This window comes from Ahaetulla prasina, chromosome 1 (genome assembly GCF_028640845.1).
Source record: "Ahaetulla prasina isolate Xishuangbanna chromosome 1, ASM2864084v1, whole genome shotgun sequence".
NCBI lineage: Eukaryota > Metazoa > Chordata > Lepidosauria > Squamata > Colubridae > Ahaetulla > Ahaetulla prasina.
In genome coordinates this window covers 244,638,125-244,662,271 of record NC_080539.1, presented here as the reverse complement: position 1 = coordinate 244,662,271, position 24,147 = coordinate 244,638,125, and the positions used below count along the sequence as shown (strand labels likewise).

General features: G+C 42.3%; 1 protein-coding gene across 5 annotated transcripts in view; it reads right to left on the bottom strand.

Annotated features, from left to right (window-relative positions):
* The window catches only part of LOC131204156 (mucin-2-like), an 87,042-nt gene extending 63,192 nt beyond the window's left edge, over positions 1 to 23,850 (bottom strand). For 2 of the 5 annotated variants that reach the window (XR_009156547.1, XM_058195076.1), the window contains exon 1: positions 22,588 to 23,849. Coding sequence is in view for 4 of the 5 variants with exons in the window: in XM_058195076.1 (XP_058051059.1) it covers positions 22,588 to 22,981 (394 nt within the window). In the remaining variant the exon portion in view is untranslated. Of the gene's footprint in view, positions 1 to 22,587 lie in introns of all 5 variants that reach the window. The other 3 variants (XM_058195090.1, XM_058195067.1, XM_058195059.1) reach the window with 3 other exon arrangements.
* Positions 23,851 to 24,147: the final 297 nt, after the last annotated feature.

The following is a 24,147-nucleotide window of genomic DNA, read 5'->3' as shown; positions in this document are numbered from 1 at the left end:
CCATCTGATCCATATTGACTTCTACACTAGAAAAACCAGCAATGCAAGACATGCAAAAGCTAGATAGGCTCACACAAGTCACGACTATGAGAGGGTCTAAAAGCTAAATATTGATCACTATGAAAGGAAAAGACAGCAGCTCCTTAATCAGTTTACCAACCATGTCTTAAAAGAATTAATAAAGAGTTGCTACATGATAGGTATATTTCTATAGGCTCAGTTATCTTCCATAGTTTCTGCTCAACTGATACATTCTGGTAGAGTGTGCATGTTCTCCATTATTAAGCAGTATCATCTGCTAGGACCTAGAACCGCGATGGCGAGCCTATGGCACGCGTGCCACAGGTAGCATGCATAGCCATATCAGTGGGTATGCGAACTAAGCTCCGGCGCACACAGCTGATTTTCGGACCTTCTGGGCCCACCAGAAGTTGGCAAATGGGCCATTTTCTGCCTCCGGAGGGCCTCTGGGGGTGGGGAAGGCCAGTTTCGCCCTCCCCAGACTCCTAGAAAGGCTCTGGAGCCTGGTGAGAGAGAAAAATGGGCCTACCGGGCCATCTTGTGCCAGGAGCAGAGGGAGCGGGGGCGGGGGTCGCACACGCATGCATGGGGCAAGGCAGATAGAATTATGGGTGTAGGCATGCGCGCACGCGACACCTCCTCCCGCTCTGGCACACGATGGCAAAAAGGTTAGAAGGTAAACTTTCTCTTGTCAAAGCACTTTGCCCCTTGGAACAATGCTCTCTCTGACACACTCCAGATTCATTTGGCCCCAGATTCTTCCCCCAGGACCTAGATTAATGAGGTATATAGAGAAGGGGTTTAATAAGTGTTGTTGTTGTTGTTGTTGTTATTTGGATATTTGAGATTTCCCATTTGTATTATCTGCATTTTGTTGGTATTTTTATTATGCACTACTTCCCTCAAGTCTTCATAAAATTTGGCAACTTTATAAATGTAATTTATTATCATTATTGGGTGGGTAAAATGAGGAGCCAAATTGTTGGGAGTAATATGCTAGTTCTGTAAACCACTTAGAGAGGGCTGTAAAGCACTGTAAAGCAATATATAAGTCTAAGTGCTATTACTATTGCTATTGCTATTGACACATAAATGAATACTGTGTCACAAACTGGAGGTTGACTCCAGTGACTTGTGCCTTGTCCAAGGACCTAAAAGTCATGAAGGCACTACCACAAAATGTATGTTGTTCCAAGAAAGGAAATCTTCTGTAAAAATTAGTAGTGATGAGTCCAGGAAATTTAAAATTTCTAAATATTTGGTGAATCCTTCTGGTATTGCATCAAGAATTCCAATTACAATTGATATACTGGAACAACTGATTTTTCCCCCTCCATAATCTTTCTACCTTGGTTTGCAAATCACAATATTTTGTTGCTTTATCCAGTGACTCTAAATATCCCCAACTGAATAAATTAAAAACTGCCATAGTCAATCTTTCACTGCTTCTGTGCAGCTTTCATTTGGTTTTAAAAGGACAGAGAGGTATTATGCTCTCACCTGAATCAATACCTTCTTTCTTTGATCCACACCAATCTCACAAAATCATCCAAGCCAGTCATGAATTTAGTTGTGCTTTTAATTCTTTTTTAAATAATTAAAGAGTGAAAAGGAGTCAAATTTTCTGTAATCTGGGGAAAAGGGCTTAATTTTGCCTCTCCTCCTGGTCCCTCCTGAAATCTTCCCCCACACATCTGCTGTTTCTGCAGAGAGAAACATGAGTTCAAACGTTCTCGCTTTGCTATCAAAAATCACATTTAAACAATTATCCAGACATTGCAGTGTTAACTTTATAATGTGGGATAAGACGTAAGGGATGAATACTGAGTGGGTGATGCGAGTAGTATTTTTCAAACAAATGCTTTCAAGATTATTTGATCAGGAATTCTCTGATCTCTCCACATTCCCAGCTTGCCTAGGAACCCTGAGAATAGGAGTTGCAAGCCCTTATACAGTGTATCATATCTGGACAGCCCAAAGTTAGCTGGGAAGGCTATCTGAAAACAAATGGGAGGAAAATATTCATGTTGGTAAATATAGTTTCACTCATTTGTTTGAAGTCTTACCCACTGATTTATCCCTTTTTGGAAGTTTTCTTTAAATCTTTTCCTTCCTGGGAAAAAAAAAAGGGAAACTGGTAATTTGGGATAAAAAAAAAAAAAGACCCAGGGCTGATATGGGTGTGGCTGCGTGGAAATGGCTCTTGAAAGGGAGAGACCCTATTTTGTCCCAGCCTCAATTCCTGCTCTCTCCTGATGGCAGCCCGGTTGGAGTCTGTCAGACGGCTTAGAGAGGAAGTCAGATTCCACTGGTGCAGAGTTGCTAGGTCGCTGGAACAATAAAAAGGCAAGAAAAAACAACATCCTGGCTGCAACACAGACCAGCCGAAAGTATAGCTGTGTATGCGTGTGCATGTATATGTGCATGTGTGTATGCGTGCAGGGGGAAGGGTGCAGATAGGTTGGTGCTTTGATGGGTGCTTCATCACTGGAGGTTTTTAAGAAGAGACGGGACATTCATTTGTCTGAAATGGTATACGGCAGGGGTGAAATCCAGCAGGTTCTGACAGGTTCTGGAGAACCGGTAGCGGAAATTTTGAGCAGTTTGGAGAACCGGCAAATAGCACCTCTGGCTGGCCCCAGAGTGGGGTGGGAATGGAGATTCTGCAGTATCCTTCCCCTGCCACGCCCACCAAGCCTCGCCACGCCCACCAAGCCACGCCCACAGAACCGGTAGTAAAAGAATTTGGATTTCACCACTGGTCTCCTGCTTGAGCAGGGGGTAGGACTAGAAGACCTCCAAGATGCCTTCCAGCTCTATTCTGAATTAAAAATCAATATAGTTCCCTGGGTGTGCAGGGAACAGGTTGACTGGAATGAGAAATACCTTCAGGCCTGAGTGACTAGAACATTGACAGGGTACAAATTGACAGGGCCTTGCAAGGCTAATTTGTACCCCGTCCGACTGGGATAACAATAAAGGAATACAGATAGTCCTCAACTTACAACAGTTCATTTAGTGACCGTTCAAAGTTACAACAGCACTGAAAAAAAGTGACTTAGGATCATTTTTTACACTTATGACCATTGCAGCAGCCCCATGGTCACGTGATTTGCATTCCAATGCTTGGCAATGGACTCATATTTGTGATGGTTACAGTGTCCCGGGGTCATGTGATCACCTATTGTGACCTTCTCACAAGCAAAGTCAATGGGGAAGACAGATCCGCTTAACAGCGAAGTAATTTAACAACTGCATCGATTCTCTTAACAAAGGTGGCAAGACGGGTCGCAAAATGGGCCAATTTTTTTTTTATTTGCATTTATATCCCGCCCTTCTCCGAAGACTCAGGGCGGCTTACACTATGTCAAGCAATAGTCTTCATCCTATTTGTATATTTATATACAAAGTCAACTTATTGCCCCCAACAATCTGGGTCCTCATTTTACCTACCTTATAAAGGATGGAAGGCTGAGTCAACCTTGGGCCTAGTGGGGCTTGAACCTGCAGTAATTGCAGGCAGATGTGTTAATAACAGACTGTCTTAACAGCCTGAGCCACCATTAATTCACTTAACTAATTTCTCACTTGCTGGTAGCAACATAAATTCTGGGCTCGTTTGTGGTTGTAAGTCGAGGACTACCTGTACACATCTGTCTAACATGTTCTTCGCCATGAGGAGATGCCTTTCAGAGCATGTTGGGAAGCCTAAGGGCTGTTAGATGATTTTCCATAGATGAAGATTTCTACTGTCATCCAAATTCCAATCATATCATACTACGCTGAGCCTGAGAGTCTGCTCAGGAAATGTCTACATTCTCATAATCTATGATTGGCAGGAAAACTGTCATTAAACAGGAACAGATCTGAACAATAACAGGGAGCAAACTCTTGCAAGCGGCTCCAGGATCAACCAGATGGCATGCCAAGGTATTCCAAAATTGGGTATTTCAGCGCTCGCTTTTGGCATGACGAGAGATTCATAATTTTGGTACCATATTTGGTGAGAGTGAGATCCTCAATTAGACAGGAATTGAGCAAACTGAGATGTTGCTATTCAGGATCCTAGATAATCATACCATTGTCCAGAATACTTCATTTTCTTTCCCATCCCAGGCTTACTCTCTATCTCATCCCTTCCAGAGAGTTTTACAATAAGAAAATGAAATACAGATTAGAAAGCACTCAAACACATTTCAAACCAGGGGTGGGCTTCAAAAATTTTAGCAAGGGGTTCTCTGCCCAGTTGCTGGGTGGGCATGGCCATGGTGGGCGTGGCCTAGTCAGCCTCCTGCATCCGCCGGGGTGGGGTTGGGGGGGTTGCCCTCTCAGGGCTCTGGATGCTTTCCTCAAGCCTCCGGGAGGGCGAAAACAGCCTCCCCAGTTGTTGCTCTCCCCGAGCCTCCGTGAGTACCCTGCATTTACCTGCATCCAAAACAGGCCACATGGGGACTCCTGGGAGGGGAGGGGTGAGCCAGGAGTGGGATTTGGGGGTTCTCCGAACTGCACAGAATCTTAACTAGAGTTTCTCCCAAGCCCCCAGCAGATTACGAAAAAAATATTGGTTATTAAAACTCCAAATGGAGAAAGGACTAACTAGAAAGTTGGCTATGCAAGATCCTGCATTGGAGAGATGTTGCAATGAATGATGATGGTGAACTTAATGCACAGCAGTGTTGCTGTCATGCCCCCATTAGAGCCTGAATCTGCAGAGGAAGACGATCTGGAGCTGGAGCCGACAGAGCTTGAGGGGGTAGCTTCATTGGCTTCAGAGGAATGTGGAGAGGAGCAGGCCGAGTCAGCCCAGGGCCCTTCAGGATTGGGATGGCTTGTTAGCAGGGAGGAACGGGGGCAGGATGACTGAGAAAGGGCAAGAAGTGGACATGAGGAGCGACAGAGCTCAGGCGATGAGCTTCCTCCTGATCCCCGAGCATGGAGAGTGGAGAGAAGGCAGGAACAGCACAGGCCGACCCAACGACTCGGGAGGAGAGCACCCCACCCCTCTTCACAAGGCACACCTGGGGAATAAACGTGTGTTCTACACACTGGGGAATAAACGTCTCCGTTCAGTGACAATACAGTAATAAAGTTGATTGCCAAGCTGGTCTAAGGAGGCTTGTGCAGCAGTTCAAACGTATCTGCTTTACTCTCTCTCTCTCTCTCTCTCTGAATTCATCATCTTTCTCCAGTGGTAGACCACAGTAGACTTTGTGGGCAATTGGTTTCCCCACTGGAAGGAACCCTTGTCTCACTCTGCCAACAGACTCTTCAGCCTTGGCTGCCACAGCAGGGCCTGCAAGGAGAATGACGGCTTGTCAAAGGAGCCATCCTAGCAAGGAGGAAATGGGCAAGCATTCTGGTTTGGTTTGGTTTTTTTACTTCTCTGCTACAGGAAGGCCTGGGCATGTAAAGTGCCTGGTTATTCGGTTTGTATTTTAACTCTTTTTCTTTCTCTTGCCATGGAACTGGGAAGCAAGTTGAAGAACATGGCCATTATCTCAGAGGATGAGTTCAATGGCAATACTGAAAGGGATTTTACAATGATTTCCATTTCTTATAATCTAACAAGAACATATTTTGGATCCAATCTTTGGGACCAAAGGTTTATTCTTCCAAGACTTCGGGCTCCTGCTGGAGTCCATCATCAGGGAACCTCTTCTCTTCTCTCCTCTCCTCTTTCGTTCCCTCCCCTCCCCTCTTCCTTCTCCTCTCCTCTCCCCTCCCCTCTCCTCTCTTCCTCTCCTTTTGTGGCTTTGTCACAAAACATGGCAAGTCACCTAATCTTTGAGGCTGCTCTCCAGTCTGATCTGGTTTCTACTGAGGAAGAGGAAGATCTAAAACAATGCAGTTTTCCCAGTTTAACGCCCTCCAGATATTATTGGCTATGCCTAGCAGGACTAATGGGAATTGCAATTTAATATAATTACGATAGGAGCAAGGAGTATGTTGGATTCACACTCATTGCACTTGCTCTATTAAAATGCGCACAACTTCAATAATGTTTCCAATATCTTATTTCCCCAGTTTGAGATTCAGAGGTTGTTAAAGTTTGGCCACAGAGAAGTTGATGGCCAACAGATTTTTGCTGAATTTACAAGAAGCAATTTTTGCCAGAAAGTCACAAGCAGAGCAAAAAACACTTTTTGGATCCCAGTCCTGCACTTTAAACCCTAATAATGCCCTCATTCTTCTTATTAATGAAAAATCATCTAACTTTAAAGCCAGAATATCACATTTTTATCTCTTCTATGGTCTTCCTTTGGTTCCTTAGGGCAATACACTGACTTTGTAAACTGCTTAGAGGGGGCTGTAAAGCACTGTGAAGCAGTATATAAGTCTAAGCGCTACTGCTGTTAAGAAACTCAGGTAACAAGAATTGCCCACATTGTATTCAGGCATTGCTCAAGATTGTTCTACTGTTCTCACAAAGTGCAATTCTCATGGATTGCCTATCACTTTTCAGGAGCTTCATATTTTTCTGGACTGGCCTTGCATTGCACATTATTCCATCTACACAATATAACTACTAATGCTTTCACCTTCCTTCTTCTGGCATTTTGAAAGCTGTGTTTCCCTGTACCGTTTTTATTACAACTTTTCCTCCAAGTAAGCATTGTCAGCAGTGGGCATATTTCACAACCCATCTAGAAAACATGCCTGCCCTCTGTCAAATCAATTTCAAAGATCACCTCTAAGGAAGATCACATGCTACCATCACCTGTATCTTTCCAGCGCACCATCTCCAAAGAACACAGCTGCTTCATCTGGGGATGCATTTGATAGTCAGCATCATATTATTCTCACCTCTCTTCCTTGACATGAACCTTCCTGCCACCTGGCACAAGTGGCAAGGGAAAAGAGAGTCACTTTTAGGACAGGTTCTTCCTGTGCTAATCAAAACCCCAAGGGTTCTATTTGAATCCTGAATGCAAGCATGACAGGGCCAGCAGGCAGTAGAAAGCAGAGGGCTACATTTTCACTGTGGTTTAAGAATAACAGAGTTAGAAGGGACCTTGAAGCTCTTCTAGTCCAGCGGTCCCCAACCTTTGCAGCTTGGCGGTCCAGTGGGGGGTGAGGGGGAACTGGATAACCTGCGCAAGTTGAGCTGCACGCACATGTATGCACCAGCCCGCCACTTGTGCAGCCCAGTTGTGAATAGGCCACAGCCTGGAAGTGGGCCCAACCTGGGGATTGGGGACCCCTGTTCTAGTCCAACCCTCTGCTCACACATGAAACCCTATAGCAGGGCTGTCAAACTCCTGGCCCATGCGTCATGTGCTAGCCACACCCATGCCCAGTTTAGCGAAGGGAAAAGAAGTCCTGATATGTCACATAACGCCACCGTGACAATGTGAGTTTGACATCCCTGCCCTATAGCACTCTGGACTAATGGCTATTCAGATGCTTCTTAAAAACCTCCAGTGATGGACACCCCACAACTTCTGGAGGTAAGTCATTCCACTGGTTAATTGTTCTGTCAGGAAATTTCTCTTTACTTCTAGGTTGTTTCTCTCGTTAATTGGTTTCCATCCATTGCTTCATATGCTTTGGATCAGGGGTCTCCAGCCTTGGCAACTTTAAGCCTGGAGGACTTAAACTCCCAGAATACCCCAGTGACTGGGGAATTCTGGGAGTTGAAGTCCACCAGGCTTAAAGTTGCCAAGGTGGGAGACCCCTGCTTTGGATAATAGGTTGGACCTATTGGCAGCTCCTTAGATATTGGGAAGCCCCTATCATGTCACCTCTAGTCCTTCTTTTCATAAGATGAGACATACTCAATTCCTGCTTTTATTCCTACTCCTCTCCCCCAAAAAAACAAGTTGTATTGGCTGGAGCAGGAGTATCACTTCACTCCAAATGCAGTTGTAGGACTAGAACTGAGTTGTGCTCTGCAAAGGCTTCTCCCCCAGCAATCCACATTCCTGATTCTGCCATGCCGGGCAGCCAAACCCCTTGGCCTTCCAGAGATGCCGTACTCCCACCAAGCGCCACCTTTCCCCCATGTGCGTCATTATTGGTCCTCGTCTGCTTTGAAGATAACCATTTCCTCCAAAGATTGTGGATCTGCGCTTGTGTTCTGTTTCTTCTTACATTCATTTTAAAAGCTTGTATATTTATTTTATGGTACTGCTTTTCTCCCATGAACTGATATCCAGGCTAGTTAATAATATATCAATAAGACAGCCCGGAAAAAAAACACAAAGCAAATCTACCATTACAATGAACAGAAGCTTAAAAACAAAAACTAAGGCAACTGTCCACACCCAGGCATACTCCAGATGTGTTGGGATTTAAGAATTTCAAGCCAAGAGAGCCATCCAGCACTTGTTTGATATTTTCTCTCCAAAGCAATGGAAAGTTATGTCACTAATGGGTTTTGTTTTGTTTTGTTTTGCCTGAATCAGTTTTTTTGACTCCTGGCAACTGGCTGGACAAATTCCTGTAGTTTTCTAGGCAAGATTTTGGAATTAGTTTGCCACTGTCTTCTTCCTGGGGCTGAGGAAAAGTGACTGGCTCAGGATCACCCAGCTGGTTTTCTTCCTAAGGCAACATTAGAATTCACAGTCTACAGGTTTCTAGCCTGGTGCCTTCATCACTACATCAAGCTGGCTCTCTAATACAGTACACTTGGTAATACAATCCCAGAAGCTTCTGGGAACCACAAGCTGCTCACCCCTTCTCAACATCATCAGGCTCACTCTTGCACTGCCATTGATCGGTGGTTTATTTATAATGTGCACATTTATCAGACTTGCTAAGCAGAACAATAAGCTAGCCTCACTCCTACTATTCCCTGATCCTTTCCACCAGTAACTCTTTGTTTACACATAATATGTATTTTCAGATAAATAATTTGATGCTTTGTTGATATCAACAAGCACAGGACCTAACTGCACAATAATTTTGACTGGGTTGGTGTGAGTCAACTAACCTATGTAATTTTAAATTTAGCTTAAAACAGGACCAGTATGGTCAAAGATTCAATCAATTGTGTTGTGGGGTCTTTTAAACCAGTATTTCCCACTGTTTCCATATTTTATTTTATTTTTGTTTCTTTTATTTTTTTATTTGTATCCTGCCTTTGTTATTTTTACAAATAACCCATTTCTAACACACCTTCCTCCTCCTATTTTCTCCACAACAACAATCCTGTGAAGGGAGTTGGGCTGAGATATATGAAGTTTGGCTCCAGGAATTCCCAGTTAAGGAATTTGGGGAAGTGGCATCTCTACATCAGGAAGTTGTCAAGATTAAAAAACAGGGACCTAACCCCAGTCAACTGACACATTCTGCTTACTCATCCAGATGTGAAAAGTGGCTACTTTCTAGGTTTCTTTTACAGAAGTCATATTACTAGCCCATAGATATTAATTTTAATTACTTCTAGACTGGTCTATGACTTTTATAAAGATTTTTATTTAATTGCTGAAAAAAATCTAAGAGATCATGAATATCAGCTTTGATGCATAACTAAATGGAAGTCAATAACTATGAAAAAGTATCCGTTTCAGTTGCTACATTCCACTGGAAAAAATGCACAATAAAAAAAAAGAACTTCTTCTAAAGCTTCTAATCATTCACCGCTTTACTAGTTTACATTTCCCATTTTTCTTCACAGCTATTCCAAGCTGAGATCATGTTGCTGCTTTTCAAATCAGTGACTGAAAAGACCCTTTGTTATCTGCCAATTTAGCTCCATATCACATCCCACACTGGATAAATGAAGAGATTGTATCACCAAGGACCAGAATTTAGCCATTTAAGCTGGGAACAAAAAACGATGAAATTTAAAAGGCACTTTATAATCTGGTTCTCATTCTACTGAGCAGGTTGGGGGTGGGTGGGCTGGGGTTGGCAGGGTGTGTGATGAAGCTGTCCACAATAGCCTGTCCTTCACCTTTGGGCTGGCAAGTGCCTGAGCACAGGTGCAGGCTAGGACAAGGGTAGAGGGTTGCTGTGTGAGCCTAGGGTAAGGTCCTGTGTGCATGGTTGCATGTCTATGTTATTTCTGATAAATGTATTTCTTGGGTAATTGGTGGGTGCGTGGGGTGAAAGAACCTCTTGGCCTGGAAGAAGGGAGCTAGGGATCAGAGAGGGATGGGGGAGATGAGAGGTCATGCTGGAAACATGACAATAGACAGAGGGAAGGCAGGCTATTAGATCCTTGGTGGCCTTGGACACCGTGACTTGTGGCTGGGCCATGTAGTGGTATCACCTTCCTAGATAGAGTAAGTTGGTGATCCCTTTGGCATTGAAGGAGGCCAAGGGAAGGCAATGAAGAAGACAGTTGTGCTTCAGCTCTAGAGAACCTGAAGAAAGAAGATTATCTGGACCTGTTTCAATCAAGTTTCAGGCCAGGGTTTGATATGGAGACGTCATTGAGCATGTTTGTTGACAATTTTACGGGACCGCCTACTACCACCTATAGCCTCCCATCGGCCTGTGCGCTCCCATAGGGAGGGCCTCCTCAGGGTGCCGTCAGTCAAACAATGCGACTGGCGACCCCCAGGGGGAGGGCCTTCTCTGTGGGGGCTCCTGCCCTTTGGAACGAACTGCCTCCGGGGTTGCGTCAACTCCCCGACCTCCAAACTTTCAAACGCGAGCTCAAGACTTTGCTATTCCAAACGAATAGCTAGCCTAACGAAATTTTAATGGGAGCTTTTATGATGGTTTTTACCTTAGTTTTAATTTTTTGGCCAAATTTTAGAATTAGTTTTTTAATGTGTTTTTAACTTTTGTTTATTGGTATGTTGTTTTTATTTTGGCTGTGAACTGCCGTGAGTCCTTCGGGAGAAGGGCGGCATAAAAATTTAATTAATTAATTAATTAATTAATTAATTTGTGGCATAGCCTGGATAGGAGTGGTACATCCACCTTGGTGCTCTCAGTGCTCTAGATATCTCTAGATATCTCAGTACTCTAGATATCTCAGATATTTTAACACTATTAACAATGGCCTTAGGACCGGCATTAAGGTTTGGAGATGGGATGTACCATTTTGTGTGGTTAGCTTTTTTTCTATGAGTAGTTTCAATAAATGTTGACAAGTGGGGAGATATCATGATCCATGATCCTTTGGAGATGTTGCAAGATTTGATGCTCTTTCCCTTCTGTTTAACAACTACATGAACCAGTGGGCAAGGTCATCTATCAGTTTGGGGTCACATATTTTAAGGGGTATGTTAAGGAATGATCTGGAGAGTCAGGAGGAAGAATGGCTACCAAGGCAATGGCCAAATGAAAGAAACCTGAATCCAGAACAGAATTATAACCCAAGAAAATATCTCAGACAAGACCCTTCCTAGTTCTCACAAAGATAGAGAGCAGGGAAGTATATTCAGACTTTTCAGATTTTGTTACTGTAATCTTATAATAAAAATAATACTGCATCATTTTGATTTCCTAGTGTGGTCTACCTCAAAGATCAGACATATATTACTAGTATGCTGATGATATCCATTTATACACCTCAAGCCATGGGCTGGCCAACCAACACTGTCAATATCCTAGCCCAGTGTCTGGAATTATGCAGATCTGAATGGGCAAGAAGAGACTCAGTACAGGACCAAATGGCTGTGCTTATTTGGTCCACCTGGTTCCACTATAACAGATTGAAAGTATCCACAGAGAAAGGAGAACAAAATGGTGCATAATTAACTCTCAGTGAGATTGTACTTCCCTGTTTGAGACTGATACACAATCTCAGTCTGGGGGCCCACTTGGAGTTCTGCTTTAGGAGGGCAGGAGAACATGTGCACAGGTATGTGTAGTGTGCCACTTGTACTATTTCCTGGACTGGGAGACTCTTCAACAATTGCATATGCCCTGGTCTCTTTACTGTTGAATTACCATAATGTGCTTTATATGGGACTATCCTTAAAGATCATCTGGACACTACAGCTGGTCCAGAAAGCAGTGGCATCATTAGTGTTAGGAGTGTTGCATTACATTACACTCATATGAATATAATATAATGCAGTACAAGCTGCTCTGGTTATCAGTCAGCTTCCTAGTGCAATTCAAGGTGCTGGCTATCACCTTAAAGTCATTCATAAAGTCTCAAATTGCTCTGTAAACCAATCAACTTGTAATGACGCTATAGGGCATTACATGCCAAAGCAACCAGACACAACGACAATATTTTCTTCAATGCCATCACTCTGCTAAACAACTAATTCCTACAACACTGTCTTATGCCTTGGGTTGTCAAACCACTAGTAGGGCTGTATTGCTATTATCCTTCTCATCTTTCCTATTACTTACTATTACTATGCCTATTACTATAACTCTTATGATTTATGTTGATTGCTTTTATTAGTATTCTATTATGATTTATGTTACCTGCTTATTTAGTATCCTATGATTATCACTGAGTGTTGTATCTTATGATTTATGATGCTTGTATTTTATGATTATGATCATGGCTTATCACTTGTGGGTTATGTGTACAACTGAGAACTTATGCACCGGAGACAAATTCTTTTTGTATACAATCACATTTGGCCAGTAAAGAATCCTCTCCTCTCCTCTCCTATTCTATTCTATCCTATCCTATCCTATTCTATTTCCACTCCACTCCATTCGATTCCATTGCATTGCATTGCATTGCATTCTAAAAGCCTCTCTGTTATGTTTGCAATCCCAGCGTTAAGGTCTCTCAACCCTCTTTTTCCTGAGAAATGTGTTTATTTCCTCAGGAAACTCTCAGCTAAAAGTCTTTATTTGGTCATATCATTTCAGTTACTGAATTCAGATGTGGCTCTAATCTATGGTTTTCTTAATTTTAATAATTTTAGTTAATTGAATAAACCACAACTGCCTAATTCACATAAACTGCTGAGCCTTCCATGATGGTTTACAAACTGTAATGGTTGGATTTATACATCATGCTAAGCTAGAATCATCACTGACTATGGTTCAGTGTGTGGCGTATGAGTCTAGCTCTTGTTTTGAAATTTAGTTCTATCTCTAAATAGACAACTATATAATTTATATATATAATTTTAGACCCTGAACTTCTAGGAATCCCCTTTGGATAACTATGGGCAACTTTCCAGTAGGAAAATCCTCAGATATCTCTTCTCTTCACTATTCCAGGTTTGACTGTTTTTTTTTTCTACATGGCTATAATTTTAATTTTATTTCATCTGCATTCAGAGTATAACTTTCAGCCCACACGGTGAATGGTACCACTCACAATGTCCATAGTGGACAAAAATTCCGATAGATGTATTCTAACAGTGCTTCTGAAGGATCAAGTTGGACACTTATCCATGGAAATCCCCAGATATTTTGCTTTCCCCCACCCCTAATCAAAGAAGGCTCTACATTGGGTCTTTTTGGGATGTGTAAACTTAAGTCTACCCAGGGATAGAGCTGTCATAGTATGATGGTATGATATTTTGAAGCTTTTGTTTGGCATTCTATAAGTTGTTTAGAGCCATTAGAAATTAGCTGCATGTAAGCCCAAGTAGATAAATAAAATCTACCTAGATTTTTAATGGAAGACACAAATGACCAGGCACAAATTATACTACCGTGGACAAAATATACAAATCTATAGAGAAGACTCTAATGCTGGGAGAAATGGAATGAAAAGAGAAGAAGAAGATGATTAGCAGCAATGTGCATGGATTTAGTTACAGTAGTGATAAACACACTCTTGAAAGACTTGAACAATCAGATCATGGAGAACTCTCTACAGCAGGGGTCTCCAACCTTGGCAATTTTAAGACTTGTGGACTTCAATTCCCAGAGTTCCTCAGCCAAAGCTGGCTGAGGAATTCTGGGAGTTAAAGTCCACAAGTCTTAAAGTTGCCAAGGTTGGAGACCCCTGCTCTACAGTATGTTGTCTCTAAGTATCATCAATGGTTTGATAGGTCATACAGGTAGTCCTTGACTTTCAACCAGTTGTTTAAAGACCAGTTGCTCAAAATTACAACAAGTCCAGAATGGGTACTTTATAATCACCTTAAAATGTTGTGGTTCCCCCCCCCACCCCCGGTTATGTGACCATGTTTCAGAGATTGGCAATTGATCCGCCTTATTTACCGGTTGCAGCATCTCACAGTCACATGAACAGAATTTGCATCCGTTTTGTCAAAGAATTTCCAGCCAAAAGCACACACTTAGAAGAACCATTGGTATTTACTAAACAACCACAGATTTGCTCAACCGAGATAAATCCTCTTCACAACCATCACAAAAAAAAAATGCTGAAAAATCAAGCCCACTAATTAAAGCACCAAGCATTATGACTCTTGTGCAGAAAAAAGTGTTTCTAGGATTTTCTGCCCCAATGGCAAAATAACTCAGAGATGATGAACTATGACATTGAGGAGAAGGGCTTCGCTGTTACTTCTACTTGCTTGAACAGTTGCTTCAAGCCTTTTTTCTTCTGCTTGCTGCTTTTGGAGCAATATCATGGCCAGATTTTTAAAACTGATCAAAGTGAAGATCAAAAACGCCTCTGATTCAGGTACCCAAAGGACTGTGATCTGTCCTTTTCTTTAGCCAAGGTGCCTCAGAAAAAATAGAGTTAGGCTTATGTGGTTGAAATGGATGTTGTTTGAGACATGTGAGAATCCACCTTAAAATCATATATTCTCTATGAAACAAATTCCAATTATAAACTGCAGGATGTGAAAGATTCTTACACCCTCACCTGACAAAATTTAGAATTCATTTACAATAAGGCTTTGTCTTCTGTTTTAATACTGATCAAGCAAGCCCCATTTCAGAAGCCTGGATCTGAAGACAGATGGCAGCCAAACAAGCAACAGCTATTTTAATGTCGAAGTGGAATGCTTGAGAACTTCCTCACGGGAGATGCATTCTTCTAGGATTATATTATTTCTTAGGCTGACTGCCTCAAGATTACAGCCTCCCATTTCCCTTTTGGGTGGGAAAGTTTTTCTCCTTGTTAAGGGACTCTAACGCTAATTTCAGCATGAACGGCTAAATTAGACATTCCAACAAGAATGTCTAGCTAGGAGTTGTGTCAAATAAGAGGACACAGTGATAAAGCATTTAAGTTGCAATCATACACGCCAGGATCGTTTTGTATGCATTTTCACACAGTTTGTTTATCCACAGACCTTTGCCTGAGGATCTGCTCCATTCACAACCCGTGGTTGTAAACAACCAGATTTCACATGGGTCATAACTCCAGTATTCTCTAACTTTTGCTCTGTTCTGATTAGAAAGTTATGGGCAGAAAACTCTGCTGCATTTAATGCATATACCCTTTCTTCAAAAACAGGTATCAAGTATGTAAATAATAAAAGAAATCATATGTATTATACTAAATCACAAAAACATCCAAGGTAAAATTCTCCAAAGGAAGGAAGGGTAAAGTTTAGGGAAATTGCAGGCATCACTCTGGATGGTGATTCAGTACAAATAAAGATGTACAAACCCAGGGAAAACCACAAATAATTACTAAATAATAATAAATGAATTACCCAACATACTTCAATGAAACATCACCACCCTTATGGGCATCAGAAACCAAACTCTTAATTTTTTATTCTGCAAATGCAACATTACTCCATAAAAATTAAACACAATTAGTTGAGCCTGTGTAATCATTGCTGTGATAGAGACTAGTCCAGTGGTTCTTAAACTGGAGGTAATTATCCCCCAAAGGGTAAATTGGGCATATCCCGGAGAAATAAAGCAATTTGTAATTACTTGTTTGTGACTCGATGATCCAGTGTGTGAGACTGTTGCTGGTGAGACACTTCTGTAAAAAAACAGAGTCTGGGGGTTTTTGTGGAGGTAATGACATTATTCGAGACTACTGAAAGGGGTAATTGGGTCAAACAGCTTAAGAACCACTGGACTAATCCTTAAAAAGAAGAGCCAGTGAGCTTTATCTCGCCACAAGATTGCAATTTTGCTAGGCAAACATAAATCGGTGGTCATATGGGTGGGGTCAGCGGTTCCCCATCCAGAAAGCCACTCCTGACCAACATGCCTTGGCTCCTGTTCCTTCTGCTATGTCTCTCTCATGTGGAACAGAGAGACACAACAGATAAGAAACCAGCAATCTCTTCCCTCAAGCCTTTCCTTCTTCCTCCATATAATATTAGGATTTGGTAAAGATGAGTGAAGAAGTATTTGGGGGCAATGACTTTTTCTTCCTGAAGTATGGAAGTGTGTGGGACAGTGGTGGAGGGAGCAGTGGTAACTGGGAAGATGAAGAGTATCAATTCATCCTCCTGGTATTCTCAGTTCAATCCTAGCGATTTTGATGGACAAAGAGTACAATTTTTTTTGTTTGTTTACATTTATACCCCGCCCTTCTCCGAAGACTCAGGGCGGCTTACAGTGTATAAGGCAATAGTCTCATTCTATTTGTATATTTTTACAAAGTCAACTTATTGCCTCCCCAACAATCTGGGTCCTCATTTTACCTACCTTATAAAGGATGGAAGGCTGAGTCAACCTTGGGCCGGGCTTGAACCTGCAATAATTGCAGGCTTTGTGTTCTTAATAACAGGCCTTACCAGCCTGAGCTATCCGGCCCCTGTAGATTCTATCAGATTCTATCCAGGAATTCTGCAAAATCTGCTAGCCTCACATATTGTTTCATCCTTTATTTGTTGAACAAACTATAATACAGGTAGTCCTCGACTTACAATAGTTTGTTTAGTGACCATTCAAGCAGCAGTATTTGGGGGGAAAAGTGACTTATAATGACTGCTGCAGCATCCCCATGACCAAAATTTGGACGCTTGGCAACTTCCATGTATTTATGACAGTTGCAGTGTCACAGGTCATATGGATCACTTTTTGTGACCTTCTGATAAGCAAAGTCAATGGGGAAGCAGATTCATTTAACAACCATATAGCTACTAACTTAACAACTGAAGTGATTCACTTAACAACTATGGTATGAAACTAAAATGGGGCAAAATTCACTTAACAAATCTCTCTCTTAACAGCAGAAATTTTGAGCTGAATTGTGAGTGTAAGTTAAGGACTACCTGTAGTCAGGTTCACAATACCCTAAGCAGTAAACCTCGGGTTGATTTACCAAGTCCATGTGCAGTGTGACTTTTCCTGTTGAAGGAAGAAGATAAATCTTTTCCTGCAGAGTTTTGCACAAACGGCTTGTGTCCTGATAGATATTACATATGCATAATATTGTATAAAGATATTTCAACTAGTAAAACCAAACTGATTACTCATACCATGGCTTTAAAATGTCTTGAAGAATATTACGGATAGTCTGTTTTTCCAACAGAAAATAATGCTAACGTATATATTAAACCCATTCATTCATTTCTGAATCTCAAAGTATAGAAGCTGAAAGACTCTGGTAAAGTCTGAGACTAAACTGGATCTACAGAATCCTTGCTGGTCAATAGAACAGTTACTTCTAATATAACCGTGTTTTGTTCTTTTTTTATTTAATTCATTATATTTAATCTTGAAAGAGGTGGCACATAGAGGGTAAGAGCATTTGGTCCACCATCATGTCTTAAACAATGAGTAATGTTGGGCCACACTTCCTTTCAACTTTGAACTGGAACACATATTCAGTTAAGTCACACTTTATTACAATTTCTGTTAAACAACTTTTCCATCTTTTATCCAAGGAGACTAACACATGTTGATTAAAGTAAATGAACCATACTTATAAATACGAACAGTGTGGGAAAGCCATTTATAGAATCATAAATTTATGATTAAATTTGATTCTTTATGGAATTCAAGTGTTTAAATTTAAAAGCTATTATATGACCCTTTCAATAATGTGGCAGTAAGTTGTTTCACATTTTAGTCAAAATTGTATTTCTAGCATTAAAGGCCACAAGACAAATTAGGGAAAAAAATTAGCTTTCTAATTTTGATCTTTGTTTTCATTAGAAATTTACATTATATAAGGGATGGTACATAGCATTGGAAGGTTACACCTTATTCAAAGAAACAGACTCAATAGAAAGGATGAGAGTTATAGTGTATAAAAAGTAATCAGGAACTCAAGAATCAGGCATGAAAATCCTGCTGAAAGAATCTGGGTAAGTGATACTATGGGAGTTTATTGCTGATACTTGGCAGGCAAAAGAAGCAGATAAGACTTTCTGTGTTAAATAACTAATCTTTGAAAGAGGCATGCTACAGTAATAATGAAAGAAATTCATTTCTCTGACATATGTCAAAACTATTGACAGAATAGTTTTCTTTTCTCTCCTCTTCTCTTGGTGATAACTCCATGTGTCAGCAGGCAGAAGAAAAAACTAAGGATAGTCTATCCTGGCCCCAATCCTAACCAATAGGATGGAATTAATTGACGAAGTGAAGGTGACTGAAACCTTGGTGGATAGTGCTCATGTTGTTCTTGATTTTGTGATATCCACTGAAGGAAGAACTGAGAAGAGGCAGATCTACAAACTGGACTTCAGAAGATTTTGAGGAATTCTAACGGACAGTAGATTGGTCTCAGTAGCTTCAAAGGCTTAAGGAGAAAAGTATCCATGAGGATTCAGAAATCCTTTGAGATATTGATGGCATAATTGCAAACAATTCCTACAACAAGGAATGATAGAATGTAAAAGGAAAACATGGACACACAAAGGGCTTTCTAACAAGCTGAAGAGAAAAAAAGGCAAACAGGTATAGGAAATATAACGGGAAAACAAAATCAAAGAAAAACACAAGGTTATGCCCAGAAACTATAGGGATACGGATAGAAAGGCTAATGCTGTGGCTTGAAGATCATAACAAAATAACAAAAATAACAAAAGAAAACCCTATTTATTTGGGTACATTGGGAATAAAAAAAGAAAACCAAAGAAGATGCAGGCCCATGATGGAGTAAAAATAATGAATGATCGTTGATGGCAAGTGGATGGTAGATTACAATGAGAAGAGAACTTCTTAATTTAAGAAGTTAACTCTGTATTGGAGCACTAGCTGCTTATTATAATATCACTGGGAAAAGAGGGAACTGCATCTTAGAAGAGACAAGGAAAGATAAGACAGAACTTAGTCATTTTAAATGAACTTAAGTCTCCAGGACCAGATAAATTACACTGGAAAGGGTTGTCCCATCGTTGTCCCATTCTGTTATGATATCCATACACTTCTTAATAAAGTTTAGAGAAATGGAGTTAAATATGTTGAACAATACTGTACATTAAAAATGAAACATATTACTGTGTGAAGAATGTGGATTTATTGAGCATGGTCCAGGGGTAACAAAGAAGATCATTCTGTTGTGATGGAAAGATGGTGCCATCCCCATCTTAAGAGTCTCTGATTGATCAATTTTATAAGCAGAGAGCAAAAAATTGTCTTTGACATAATGGAAATATTGACCAATATTATTTTAAATGGTGAAGGTTGAATGCTACCTTTAAAACTTATATACATTTGGTAATCTGTTATTTTTTTCCCTTTCTCTTTCTGTTGGCTACTGCTTTTCCAATGTAACTTTTTCAAAGCAAGGACATTTTTTTAAAAAGGGCATCAATCTTAAAGATCTGGATCTCTGGATGGTCTTTTTCATTAATTTAATGGAAACCTAAGAACCAACTTTTCATAAGGAGTCCTTCACTAGTTCCAAATTAATATTGTTCCACTCAGAAGACCTCTAATTCTCCTATAGAGATCATTGCCACCTTCTACATTCTGATACCTAAAGGTGAATAGAAGAGGCTGTGAGTGGAGAAAGCTTGTGCTGCAAACTTACAAATTTTCTTTTCTTTTCTGTTATTCAAATCGATGGTATGGGAATTCGAGCAAAATTCAAATTAAGTGTCCTTAATTCTATCCATGGGTCCCATCTGCATCACAGAAGCATCCTTTTCTAGCCAAATCACATTCTACCCTTCTGATCATTCTACTTTTAAGTAATTTTTGGTACTGAATTAGAGATCATTTACTAAATACAGAGAAATCATTCTTTCAGAGCCATAACCTTGGCAAATTAAAGAAAATAAAAATGAATTGATTCCATAGTCTTCTTCTAGTGCACGCTTGTCTGCTCATTTTAGCTTGGAACCCAAAGAATTAGTCAGAAGTCTCACTTAATTGATTGGATTTGACTCCCTCAGTTAAATCTCTCATGTGTTATACCAGATATGCCTCACCTATTGTAATTCAACAGAATATTATCTGAGTTCAGCCAATATAGGACTGTAGTGGAAGTCCAGAGGCTCAAACTACAATTCTAAGTATTCCATGATGGATAGCTTGCTCTGCCAAAATGGGCATTTGACCTTAGTTTTTGTTTTTCATGATCCATCCTCTGGTATGCCTCTGTCAAAGCACAGAGCAAGAATCTGGAAATGAAACTTCTATTTGATTGCCATATTTTGGTATATTTGTATACCACAAATGCTTTAAAAAGCACTTTTGTTGAAAATACTTTGGTTATTGTAAAGATATAACAATTGGAACAATAATGAATAAAGCTGTTCCAACAGCTTATAAATTACCATTTTGGGATGCAAAATATGTAACAAAATTGTTTTCATTCCATTGCCAGCATCAATTCCCATTCACTTAACTGCAGAGACATTGATGAGAGGCGGGGGGGGGGGGAGGAAGGAGGAGGAGGAGGAGGAGGAGTGGGAGGGAGGGAGAGAAAGAGAGAGAGGGAGAAAGAGAAAGAAGGAGAGAGAGGGGGAGAAAGAGGGAGAGGGAAAGGAAGAGAGAAACTTGGTTTAATTCAGTGATGAAAAAACCATTCCTACAAAATTTTAGGTAGATTTACTCAGAAAGTTTTACTAGGGACTGTGGAATTTTCTCCAAATGAAGGGTATAAGTAAACTTCAGTAAGTTGCTATATGAGTAGATTTAGTTCTTCAGATTTCATATTAGCAACAGAGTTGGACATATTCTCCCCAAGAATGTTCATACACTGAATATTATCTAATCATCTATCAAGAACACATCTAGAAATTCTTAAAATAAACAAACACCACTTTGTCTCTTTAAGCCATATGGAAAGTGACTATTTTACTGGAAACAAAATGATTTGTTTGATGTAATAGTGACATGAAGAAGCCACCTTATTTAGATCACTTGATCCTAATTAACCAAAGCTTATTAACCAAACTAAAATCAGTTTCTACTGGGAATCTGCCGTGGGACTGACTCTTCAGGTCCTGTAAACAATTCCCCTCAAATCATTTTGCCAAGTGCATAATGCCACTAAAGTAGAGTTAGTCACCCTCCTCACTCCACCTCCCCTATGCTCCTCTCTTAATACTTTGCAGCAGACAATTGATGCTAAGAAAATGACATCTTCCTAGTAATCTCTCAGGGGAAAATCCCCTTTACACCGGCTTCCTTCCTAAGACCTACTGGAGAAGGAGAGGGGGATTTAATATTTCAAATGTTGTGTGTGATAAACTATATATACATATTGTGAATGTGTATATACAGTCAGCAGAGATGTGCTTAATATTGTCAGTTTTTTATTAAGCACAAGCCTTACTGGGCAGACTTGGGAATTGGAGGGGCGGAGGGAGAGGGGGAGGGAGAGACTTCCTATTGTGGGGCAACTGGCAAAGGGAGGGAGAGGGAGAGAGGGAGGGAGAGAGAGGGGGAGGGGAAGAGAGAGACTGACTTTCTATTATGGGGAAACTGGCACAGGGAGGGAGAGAGCGGGAGAGAGGGAGAGGGAGGGAGAATGAGAGAGAGAGGGAGGGAGACTTTCTATTGTGGGGAGACTGGCAAAGGGAGGGAGGAGAGGGGAGGAGGGAGAGGAAGGAGAATGAGAGAGAGGAGGAGACTTTCTATTGTGGGGAGACTGGCAAAGGAGGGAGAGGGAGAGAGGGGAAGGGAGGAGAAAGGCTGACTTTCTATTGTGGGGAGACTGGCTGAGGGAGGGAGAGGGAGGGGGGAGGGAGATGGAGTGAGAGAGAGGGGGAAAGAGAGAGAGAGAGGGAGGGAGAGACTTTCTATTGTGGGGAGACTGGCAAAGGGAGGGAGGGAGAGGGAGGGAGAGGAAGGGAGAATGAGAGACGGAGGGGGACTTTCTATTGTGGGGAGACTGGCAAAGGGAGGGAGAGGGAGAGGGAGGAGGAGAAAGGCTGACTTTCTATTGTGGGGAGACTGGCTGAGGAGGAGAGGGAGGGAGGGAGATGGAGTGAGAGAGAGGGGGAAAGAGAGAGAGAGAGGGAGGGAGAGACTTTCTATTGTGGGGAAACTGGCAAAGGGAGGGAGAGGGAGAGAGGGGGAGGGAGGAGAAAGGCTGACTTTCTATTGTGGGGAGACTGGCTGAGGGAGGGAGAGGGAGGGGGGAGGAAGATGGAGTGAGAGAGAGGGGGAAAGAGAGAGAGAGGGGGAGGGAGAGACTTTCTATTGTGGGGAAACTGGCGGCGAAAAGGAGAGCTCCAAAGCCGTTCCTTTTGACAACCTGCAAGGAATCCCCAGTCCAAAATGGGATAATAAAATATGCTGCACCGGTGGACGGACGGATGGAAGGATGAAGCAGAGCATTCTCCAGCAGCTGCTGTTGTCTGTTCACTCCCCATACACGCACCGACACAAACACAAGAGTTTCCCTCCTCCCCGCCCTTTCCCCCTTCCTACCCTTTCACTCACCCGGGCTGTCGCTGCCGCCGTCTCGATCCGCCGTCCGATCCCAAACGCTGACAGATGCCGCGGAAGGCTGCGGGCTTCCTTTCTCCCTCGGAAGTAGCGGGGAGGAAGCCGCAAGAAAAGCGGATCTCCCCTGGATGGTCGCCGCTGCCCGAGGCCCCGCCGTAGCGACGGAGGGACGCTCGGCGGGCGAGGGAGAGGAGGCAGAGCCCAGGGAGAAAGATCCCACAAAGAGACGCGGCCCCAGCAGCAGCAGCAGGAGGCTGAAGGGACGGAGCAGGAACAGGCGCGTTGCTGGCATGATGCTCGGGATTTCACATGCCCGGCGTTGTTGCAGAGCAGTAATCATAACAACCACCACAAACATCACCACCACCACCATCATCATCATCATCATGAAGCAGTTGCAGGCAGCGCCATGCCCGGCAGGCGGGAAGGGAGCGGGCGCTTCAGAGAAGCAAAGCCGCGGGCGCGCCCAAAGTTCCCCGGGTCAGTGGCGAGGCGGCAGCGAAGGCGGCCGGCCCCCGGGACGTCATGGTCGAGCGGGGCGGACACGGCTCCGGCAGTGGCCGCTTGCGGTGGCGCGGAGCCTGAAAGTAAAAGCGCCCGCAAGGGCAGGCTCCTCCTCGCGGCCGCTGACATCACACCCTGCCGAGGCTGCTCTCTTTCCCCTCAAGCGGCCGTCCCGCTCCCCTCCGCCCCTGCAGGCTGCTCCTCGGGGCATCCCCCAGTCGGGACCCGGTCCTACCTAGGGAGGGGCAGGGAACGGACCGTCGGGTAGAGAAGGGAGTATGAGAGCCGCGTGTAAGGAGCCCAAAGGCGCGAGTCGAGACCCGAAGCACGAGGAAGACCCTGACGCGCCAGTTTGAAAGGCCCGGAGGGAAGAAGTCAAGCGTGAAGTTTGCTGGCCGACTCAGCCAGAAAAGTGTCTTGGTTGTTATTCGTGTGTGTATGCACGCATTCACACATCGCAGCTCTCAGCGTGAAGGAGAATCCTTGAGGACTAGAAATCTGGTGGTCCTTTGCTTCATTCCAATGAGCTAATAATGCCCACCAATAGATTTTTGTCCTTTCCCTTTTCTCCTATACATAGATTGAGGCAGCCAAATTGTGACCTGTGGGCTATGGGGATCAGAGGAGAGAATTTGGCTCCGAATGCGAAGAGTAGAGCTGTCAGAAATGTGGATGTCCTGATGTGGACACACTTGCATACCTACACACATCTCTTTGGATATTTTCAAGCTTATCAATGCTTTTTTTCCCCATTTCCTACCTCTGTAATTCAAAAGTATGTTTCATGCAATTTTATTTTCAAGCAATGGTGAAAGTACTATTAAGTAATACGAAAATCATAAAAAAGGCATTTCGTTGCTTTTTATTGAGGTAATTGACTATCCTATTACGGGAGAAGCAGCTTCGCAAAATTAGGTTAACAATTCTTAATATCTTTTTGGCAATGCTGTTACAGTGAGCTCTGGGGCTTAGATCATTTGAGATGAATACTCCTAGGATTAGGTCCTTGACAGAATGAGGGTCGTCTATGAGGTCATTACACCAACTTGT